This window comes from Melopsittacus undulatus, chromosome 1 (genome assembly GCF_012275295.1).
Source record: "Melopsittacus undulatus isolate bMelUnd1 chromosome 1, bMelUnd1.mat.Z, whole genome shotgun sequence".
NCBI classification, from domain to species: domain Eukaryota; kingdom Metazoa; phylum Chordata; class Aves; order Psittaciformes; family Psittaculidae; genus Melopsittacus; species Melopsittacus undulatus.
In genome coordinates this window covers 33,861,046-33,871,213 of record NC_047527.1, presented here as the reverse complement: position 1 = coordinate 33,871,213, position 10,168 = coordinate 33,861,046, and the positions used below count along the sequence as shown (strand labels likewise).

The 10,168-nt window shown below is 38.1% G+C and overlaps 1 protein-coding gene across 1 annotated transcript in view; it reads right to left on the bottom strand.

The window, feature by feature from the left end:
* Positions 1-2,598: 2,598 nt before the first annotated feature.
* Positions 2,599-10,168, bottom strand: part of EYA1 (EYA transcriptional coactivator and phosphatase 1) — an 82,353-nt gene continuing 74,783 nt past the window's right edge. Inside the window, exon 17 of the mRNA XM_031050584.2 lies at positions 2,599-3,024. Within this exon, the coding sequence (XP_030906444.1) occupies positions 2,944-3,024 (81 nt within the window). The 3' untranslated portion in view covers positions 2,599-2,943. The remainder of the gene's footprint in view (positions 3,025-10,168) is intronic.

The window sequence follows — 10,168 nt, the reverse complement described above, 5'->3', positions numbered from 1 at the left end:
CAAAAACATCCAGAGTACTGTACATATAATCATTTTAAGATGCAAAAGCTTAAAATAAAGAAGGGACTGGAGGCAAGTTTTTTAAAAACAGGTATGTGATTCACATATCAAAGTAGCTGATTCACAGTGCAGCATATTTAGGCTACATGCCTAATATAAGCATAAGATAATGTTTAGCTACAGGCCTGCCAGTGTTCTGGAAGCAAATGCTTGGAGCTAAGAAAAACTTGCAGTTTATTGTTCTTGGTTTGAGACTGCTCTGAGATCAGAAGCAATGATGACAGAGGATGTCTCTAAATCATGGTCACCATCCACCAGCCTAAAACACCAAAACCGCCAAAATTATTTCAATAGAAGAATCAGTGTTTCTTTATGAGCAGCGCAGGAACACACCTCAGCACTGCAGTCAGTGCATCAGTTCCCAGAGATGTTCAAGCCTGCTGGTCCTCAGAGGATGAGAGAATTCATGTAGCCTGGAGAATGATGGACTCATCCATTCAGCACATGGATTGCTTTGGGTGACATTCAGAGACACCTAACTTTCAGGCATTTACTTCTGAGTCACTTAGGCACACATTTGTAGAACACTATGCACCAAATCCCTATTCTGCACTGATCTCACCCAGCTCCTTGCTGATAAGCAAAATAACTGCTGCACATTGAATTGGCCCTTCTGTAAACTAGAAACAAACTAGGTATACTTTTTATCCTATTGAATGTCTCAGCTGAGCACAAGCAGGTGAACAACTGCCTTGTTCCTGACCTAGAGAGCAGAAATATCACAGACTTGCATACAAGACAATATTTAATACGTTCACAAATCAATTTTATTAATTTAAAACAAAATTACTGAAGAAGAATTCTGTACACAACTGTGGACACAACACACTTTTGTACAATAAGGCCCAGATAAACAGTTTTATTTTTCAGTCCGCAAGTGACTAAAAATTGAAAAGAGCCAAAAAAAAAAGACAACCAACCCCCCCCCCATCTACTTTGCTTGAGGAAACAAAGGCTAATCTTACTCTCAGTTCTAAAAACTACCCACGATGTGCTTTATGCACGTATCTGAGCACTGCATGAACTCCAGTACTCGTACAGAGTAAAGCACATGTGCAAGTCTTGGTAGGGCAGAAACCTTCTTGTTGATAATAAAGCAATCCACAAACATTGAATTCTAGCAGCAATATGATTCCTCCAATAGAGAGGGGTGTTGTTTTGTAGCTACATTGGTGCTTTGTAGCTTTGCAGGTAGCTGTTTCAAAGCTGGTGTTCTTAGCAAAAGAAAACAAGAAGAAAAGCTGGAGAATGATCCAACAAAGCTGAGGCTTCTTTATAAGGAAGAGATTTAAATCAGGCAAAGGGAATTGGTACAATTCAAGCCAAAAAGTCAGACTAACAGTTTATCTGACCAAGTAGCTCATGGCCTTGAAGACTAGAAAAGTCGTAAGTCACAGACAGACAGAATCTAGGTTTGTCCTGTAAATAGGTATAGAAAAAAGCAAATTTTAACTCCTTGGAGATATGTATTTCAGTATTTCCATTGCCGGCAATGGATGTTATATCTTAGGAAAATCTGACTCCTGGTGGAAGAGGATTAAAAACCTTAAGTTTATAGAAGTATTTTTGTTCAATTTCTTCAAAACATTTTCATTTTTAATTTCTAAAAATAATGATGATCATACTTCCCTTCATTTTTGAGGAGACAAAAATTAATCAGTACCAAGATTCCAGTTTAAGTCACATTTTAAAATATATTTGTGTTCTTTCTCTTTTTCTTTATGGAATGAATATTCTAATTCACTTTTCAATACTCTAAAAAAGGGTTAATATGTTAACTCTAAAAAAGGAAACAGAAGACAGCAAAGGACTCCTCTTCAGTTGTGTTTTATCTGTATTTCCTTTGTGCTGGGGGGGGTTAAGGTTAGGGAGGAAGAAATCAATCTTTTAATAATCAAAGTAAGTGAGAAGAAGAAGGTAGAGAAACAGCTGAAAGAACAAAACCCAATTCCTATTGACACTTGACATCCATGCTTTTGGTCTTGACAAATTTATCTAAAAAAATCCATTATCTACATATTTATATCCAACGCATTGATAAGGCACTGCGCAACAGTTTGCGCACACGTGGCCTCATTCTTCACCAACAAGGCATTACTATCTTTCAATAGCATTTACCTTAACAATATGTAAAAGAATCATTCATTATTACAAATTTACACAAAAAATTCTTCCTGTACACGATTGTCTCAGTGATGTACCTATTAGTTTAAATTAGACATATTTTAAACTACTCTGTAATGTGCTAAAATCAAAAGTAGTTGCTGTACCATAAGGCAAAGGCTTATAATAGCCTTCAATCCTATTATACATATCCTCAGTTATATGATGTCAAAATATAGTCTGTTCATAAATAAGTAAAGATGTACAGAGTACCCTGGGTATGAGAAACCATAAAGTAAACCTTCTTTACAAGAAAATTACTCCACTGGTATTTCTGAAAAATCTCAGTCTTCATTGTGCAATCAAGTTTGCTGTGTTGAAGAATCGGTGTGTGTCACATTGAAGAGTTTAAAAGCTAGAAGGCATTTGCAGGTCTTTTTTTTTTTTTCTTCACAGGTATGAACCTTTTATTTCCTTTCTTTTTTTATTTTCTTTTTTTTCTTTCCTTCTCTATTTCTTTTTGGTAGCAAATACGGTAAAGATGAGTTGTTCAGACACTCACATGGCTTATTTTCTTTGGACTCGCAGTACCAGAGTCAACAGCTGTTCTGAAGAAAAAGACATGCTCCTCCATTTACTGAAAGGGCAAGGGTTAAGACCAATTGCAGCTGTATGTCAACATGTTGAAATCACAAAGTTCTGCAGTCCAATGCTGACACAAGACACAGGCATCCCATCCATGGGCAGGAGGCTCTGAGGTTTGAAAGTGCTGCTGAGCTGCTACAAGTACTCCAGTTCCAAGGCATGGTGAAGGGCCATAAGGTCAGAGTGGCTCGAGATCCTCCAAAATGGCATAGCATGCTGTGAACAGCACAGACAACATGTAAAAATAACCCCAAGCATTCTGGTATTTAGACCCACCCATTGTCTTTCGCAAGTATAAGGGAATGCTGCAGGGAGAGAAAAAGAGCTCTTAAAACCCTCAAGCCCTTCACATTTATCTCTGGTTACTCTGACCCACCCCCTCAGCATAAATTCTCAGTAACTGCAAATCTATTTACCAACAGGAACAATGGCAAACGTGAAGAAATCATAAGGAAAGGAGGGGGTTCTCATCTCTTTATGGGAAAAACAGATTTTAGCATATTGCAGAAGAAAATACTGTTTCTAGAAAAAAAGAATAAAAATAACCTATACATGAAGCATGTTGGTAGTTTGAGGAAGGGAACAAAACCTGATAAAAAAATAGAGGAAGTGAAAGTATCATTTACTATCAAAATGTGTTTGCTCCTTGTGGAACTATCCCTGGCAGGTGAGTTAAGAACATAGCCATAGTGATTCAGAATAGCTCATGTGTTGCTCACATCACTTTGAAAGGAATTTTACCCGAGTGGTTTATATAACATCGCTCATTGTTAGCACTGATCTTAAAATATATTTTCCATACGGGACAATTTTAAAATAAATGCATTTTTTTCCCCTAATAGCTGTAATAAAATATGTCTGGAGTACAAAGACGTTCGTAAAGAACCTGAATAAACCAAAAACACAAATACTGAGAAAGAGCACAAATCACCTCATCCATGAAGGGTAAAAATCTGATTAAGAACCAATTTTATATTTTAAACCAGGGAATATAGTGTCAGCAAGAACTTTTGCATAAATAATAATAATAATAATAAAGATAGCCATCAACTTCCGTCAGGAAAATAGTCTATAAGTCCCATGGGAAAACAGTTTCAGTTCAGCAATGATCTGAAGGCTAACATGATTGTGTTAATCTTTTCATTGGGTCAGTTTGTGTCCTGGCATCTTCAGCAGGCAAACCACAAGCAGTATTACCACAGTAGCTTCTGAGTTCCTCAAACATTTTATCTTCAACTTCTCAGAGAGTCTTTCTTCATCCTGCTTCAGTACCTCCTGGGTAAATTCCTAATTCTATTACAATTGGTGGCAAAACTCCACCTCTTCCGATTATCACTTTGACATTGACCTCCTTTTTTCATTCGTGTCTTCTCAAATTTTAAGTTAGAGAATAAATATGAAAACAATGTGAAACTTCCTCTTTCCAGCCGCATATTTACTGTAAGCCCTGTAATATGACCTTATCACAGAAGGCAGACACCTTAGCACAGAGCCTATCATAAATTTGTCTTTAGAAGCTCAGGTAAACAACTGTCTGCCAGTTTATAAAGAACTATTATTTTAAAAGAATGCTACTTCCATCCAATAATGGTGTGATGATGAATTGGATTGAATTTACAGAATAAAGAAGAGATTTTAAAAAGAAATGCAACCATTTAGTAATGGCAAATCTCTCTGAAGTCAAGTGGCAACTGTGCAATAATCAACTGTTGCTCTTGTGAGAGTCAGAGCAGATATTACTGAATGAATTATTAATAATCAAGATGAGTCACACATGATCAGCAAATGAATGCTGGAAGGAATCCGGAAAATGTGCACCCAGTGAAGGACAAGTGTTAGCAAGCAGAGTTGCACAATTAGAAGGATGGCAGAGTGAAGGAAGCGGTTTTCACTTCAGTATAGCTCTAATCTGCCAACATAGAAAAAAGTTCCCATTAGCAGCTGGAGAGCATTTGATGAGCACCTGGACAGTATACCATTCTTTAGTTGTATCCAAAAGAAATCTGTGTGTTTGTTTTTCCCCTAAAACCAGTCCAGGATGTTAATCAAAGGATAATGAGGGGAAATGACTGGAAGGTCTGCTTTGATATGACACTCCTGACCTAAATTACAATGCAACATTGATGCATCAACAGATGCCCACATTCAGAGTATGCCAAGCTTTCAGACCAACGAAATTTCTTTAAAATAAAATGACCCAGAAGAAAGCATTTCTGGAAGAGTTTCCATTTGGCTTCACTTTACTCTGGATTGTTACAAAGCCTTAAGAAACATCTGAGTAAATCTCAGCTTGAAGATAAATGCATGAGCAATAACTGCTTATGGCGAGAACAAAACAAATTCAGAGGCAATTCAGATGTTGTTGGAAAAAAATGTTTATGTTTCCAAAACACTTTTACAGATTAATTCTTTCCTCAAGAAGGAAGTGATAAACACTGACTATGACACCGACAATTTCCACAGACTTCCATTGTACTGTCTCTATACTTCACCACCAAAAGAAACTAGATGCAATTAGCTCATTCACAACTCCATGTCCCAGTGTCTCTTCCCTGCTGCATTATAGATAGCCTATCCTCTGTGCTCTGTCAGGTCAGACACTGCTGCTTTCCAACTCAAATCTTTCCCAACGATTAATTTCTCTCACCATGATCAGGAAATGAAACAGCAAGAGCAAAACAAAATAAAAATATCTCACATTCTCCAGACTTTCCAAAAGCTTTTATGCACCTATCTCTTATTCAGGCTGTGAGATCTCCCTGGCATAATTTATAGCTTCTGATAGGGGCATTACATCAAGGACAAACAGGCACAGGTTTGTGCTTGCAGCAGGTCCGTGCAGTGTTTGTCAGCCAACTGCACTTGGCTGGCAGTGCTCGGCAGTGCTGCCTCCCTTCCTTGCACACTGCAGTTTCCTTCTTCTCTCACAGGCCCCCAGCCAGGTAGGACGTACCTACTCTCCCTTGCCAGCCAACCATAGCTCCCTGCTTCTCCTAGTCAGCTTGGCACCAGCTCTGCCACAATCACTGGGTCAGAGAGGTGTATTCAGCCTAAGACATGGTATGATCAAGAGTTTGGTGGACCCCTGCCATTGCATAGTGTGTCTGCAGAAGCCAGGAGCCAATGACATGGGTGCCCTCCAAGGTCATACAGCAAACTAATGAATAGGGAGAATTGTAGTAATAAATTCTTGGCTTCTAGTTCCCACTTCATGCAGCTCCAGCATTATACTGCTTCCCTAGTAACAACCTCAGCATCACAGAGCATACACACTCCAGGCAGCTAGGGCAGTTAAAGATCCTGATTGATTTAACAGAAGGTTTAGCTTCTGCTAAATCAAATTACAGCGACTCTTGCTAGATGCCCATATGCAATAGTGAGTTTTGGATTACCTTCAGCTGTTTATGGTCAGATTTTAAACCAAAACTTTAAGTGATTGTTATTTTGGCTGTATCTTTCTATTCCAAATTTACTCTGCTTTATTTATGCCCATCTGTGAAAGGAGCATACCTCCATTTACTCCATACAGTTACAGGGGTGAGGTATGGAATGATTCTGGAGAGTTCCATGAAAACAAAGAGCTTGTGTAAAACTCAGGATCATAATTATTTTCAGTTCTCCTGCATATAGGTCAAAAGACAAGCAGCACACTCCCAAGAAATAAAGCACGGCAGGAACACGATGGCTGAACAGGGCTGGAATCTGCACTGGTGCTCTGTGCATGGCTGAACACAGCTGATTCAGATCTCGATCAGTCTGACCTTCATATCTAAAAGGAGCTTCACAGCTATAAACCTTATACAGATCCTGCAGTGACAGGACAAGTTGTAACGGGTTAAAACTTAAACAGCAGAGGTTTAGATTGGATATAAGGAAGAAATTCTTTACTGTTAGGGTGGTGAGGCACTGGAATGGGTTACCCAGGGAGGTTGTGAATGCTCCATCCCTGGCAGTGCTCAAGGCCAGGTTGGACAAAGCCTTGGGTGACATGGTTTAGTGTGAGGCGTCCCTGCCCACGGCAGGGGGGTTGGAACTAGATGATCTTGAGGTCCTTTCCACCCCTAACTATTCTATGATTCTATGATCTATATATATATATATATATCTTTATGTATATGTTTGTGTACATATGTGCAGTCTCACACACATATATGTCCACATATATGCATATACATTCATGAGGCATATAAGGTAATTTTCACCTTATCTAAGGTAACAAATGATTGCACAAAACTAAAACATTTAAAGTAACAAAATTATCATACTAAACCTTACACATTATTCTTGTATTAACACGCTCCATTTATCCACAAGTATTCAGCCCTGACAAAAGTGGCAATGCCACCAGTATCACGCCCATGAGACAGAAGGACAGAAGTACATTTTTTCTTACAGAGTGACTGAGCAAGAGTTCCTTTGTATATATATTTACTAAATATTGCCTTTAGAAAGCCATGCCTGCCAGCACTTCGCATACATGTCATGTACAATGTGTGTCTTCTGAGCACACTGAAAAATGATAATATCTCATTTGCTGCTATGGGAGAATGGATAACAAATGCTAACCACTAATAAACAGGCAGTGTAACTGGATGCTATGCTACCTAATGAAACTATAAGAAATCTTTTCTTATTGCCTGTTGGAATATGTATCTAGATTGGTACTAAACCAATGATTTTGTGTAGGTTTTAATATCTTCCAAGTAAATATTAAGCTTTTGTCTTTTAAAAAACATTAATTGCTTTGTAGATGATACTTGGTAATAAATACATTTATGAAATTTTTAATGATTTAATTGTGATGGCTTTTTGAAATGAAATACAGTGGCAAAAGACTGAATTTGGGTTTGGTGTAAAAAACATGAAGAGTGAAATTATTAATTTCATAAATCTAATAATTGCAATATTATTAAATTACTCAGAAAATAAGGTATTTTATTTCTGACATAGAAGCATATTATTTTTCAGTATTTACTAAAAGAACCAAACTTCAACTATTTTCTTCAACAAAGTGTTTCTATCATTACACATACAAAATAAAGCCACTTTTTTGACAGCAACTTCAAAAAGTGCAGACTATACTCCTTCCCTTAAATGAATACATATTTGTATAAAAAGTGTACTCCAGAGATTTGTGATGGATTTGAATAGAAAACTCATCAGTTTCTGTCATCTTTCACAGTATTTTTGTTGTGTTCCTGCCAGATTTGCTGAGCGGTCGTCTTTACTTCCTACCTTAAACCTGACCAGCACAGTATGACTGTGAGCTTAAAAGCAGTGGCATATTGGATACCCATTTATATTCTATTTATTGCTCCACAAAGATTTATGATTTTTCCTCCCAATTTCCCTCCGAGGCTGCAGGACCATTTTGGAGACAAAGGGAGAAGCCGATTTGCCCAGGCTCTCCCAAATCTTCTGATGTAAAATCCAGCTTCTCAGTGCAAAGAGCCTCCTTCTTTGTCTCCTTTCGCAAATTAGAAATCCTTTGGAGTATTCTCTTAAGTAGAAAAACTCAGGAGTTGAGGGGTTTTTTTCTGCCTTATGAGTATTTCCCTACTGTGTCTCCAAGGGCAAAGGCAAAAGGTGAGCTCAAACAAAGCAAAACAAAACAAAATAAAACAAAACAAAACACAACTAAACAAAACAAAAAACACAAAACACAAAACAAAGAAAGGCAAAACAAAATGCCAAGATAAGGGAGTCTCCGGCACAAAACCCCAGAAACTTCTTCTGCTAATAGCTGTGTCAACACAGTGGCGCTGAGATGCAGTGGCTCTGACACATGCAGCACCCACGGGGATGTCAGCAGCTGTCCCTAGCACCCCTTGGCTCCCACACCGGTTTCTCTCTCCCTTCCTCTCCCTTTTTTCCCAGGGATGCTCATCCGAAGGTAGCAACCCCCGTGTGAACCCTGGCAGTACAGCCAAGCTGGCTGGTTGTTGAACTGATCCAGAACGGTATGATTATTCCTCAGTCTGCAGCACAAACATCCTGAGAATTTTAATTGTCTTATAAAATATTTTGCTGGAGGTGAACAGCTAAACAAAGGTGTTGATACCATGGCTTGTCCTGTGCTATGTGAAATGTAAGAGCGTGCGGTTTCCTCAGTGGATTGTATTTGTTTTCGTCAATCAAAAGAGGCATTCTGTGACAGAACCCCAGTCTACTATGAAAATGTTTCTCAAAAGATCAATGAGATATTATATGCTATTAAAAAGTTTCTACTATTGATTTTTACAATAATGCCAATAAAAAAAGGAGATTTTAAACATGTTCTTTATTTTTCCTACTGTTGTATTGATCAAGACTTTCTCTGAATGAAGGACATAAATGAAAATCTTGTTTTATGATGAAGCAATTGATAAATAATTGGTAAATACCAAACCTTAACTTTCTTACTTCCTAAGCTGGAAGTTCAACTCATTTTACTACACAAACACAGACTTAAAAAATATCTCATATTAAATACACTTGAATTTACATGCTCACTTAAAAATAGTCATTATAGTTTACATGTTATCAATGAAATGCTGTTTAAAGAAGGCTGTATTATTTACTAAATAGTGTAAAGAAACGTACATATACCAAGAGCTTCACCTCAGGCCACATCCTTTCAGCAAAGCGCTTAGCAGGAGATAAACAATGCAATGGATATGTACATCATGCCGCTTTGGATTGCTGGGGTTTGGGTGTTTTTGGGGAGGGAAATTTCCTGTTTCCTTTGCACACTCTCTACAGAAGGTCTAGGTTTTTACTGTTTTCTAATACGGCCATACCATTTATTCCTAAACCAGGGCATACATCTTTAAACTGAAGCACAGCCTACACTAAGGAGCATTCATATGCTGACTCCTCCTAAGAACTCTAAAACCGACCTGAGGGGGTGATAACCAAAAAGGCATCATCTGAGTTGGGAGTAGTTCCTAGCACTGCAGGGCACCATGTGGTTCTTGCTCTTGCAAGATGCAAGGCCCAAATTTAAGAGGCAAATACTGCTTTCACAGTGTGATATGGTGGCTACTTTTTCAGTGGTGTAATGAGCAGGACAAGAATCAAATAAGCATTTTCCTTAATCGAATTAATAGTTTCTGCAGGAAGGTAGGGCTGCCGGTCTACTTATTAAGTTCTCTGGCAGTGCTGCAGCAGATAATTTAATCCAGAACATCTAACACGCTTTGAATCTGAAAATTCCTTCCACTGAGTAAGAATACACAGAACTAATGGCACAAAGGAACTTTCTATACTGCTACTTGTCTTAGCAACTGGAGAGGCTTTTTCTTATGCTTTTCTGAATCACGTTTCCTGTTGAAAAAAAGCACTGAATTAGATAATGTTACTGAAAGGACTACTCCTGCCG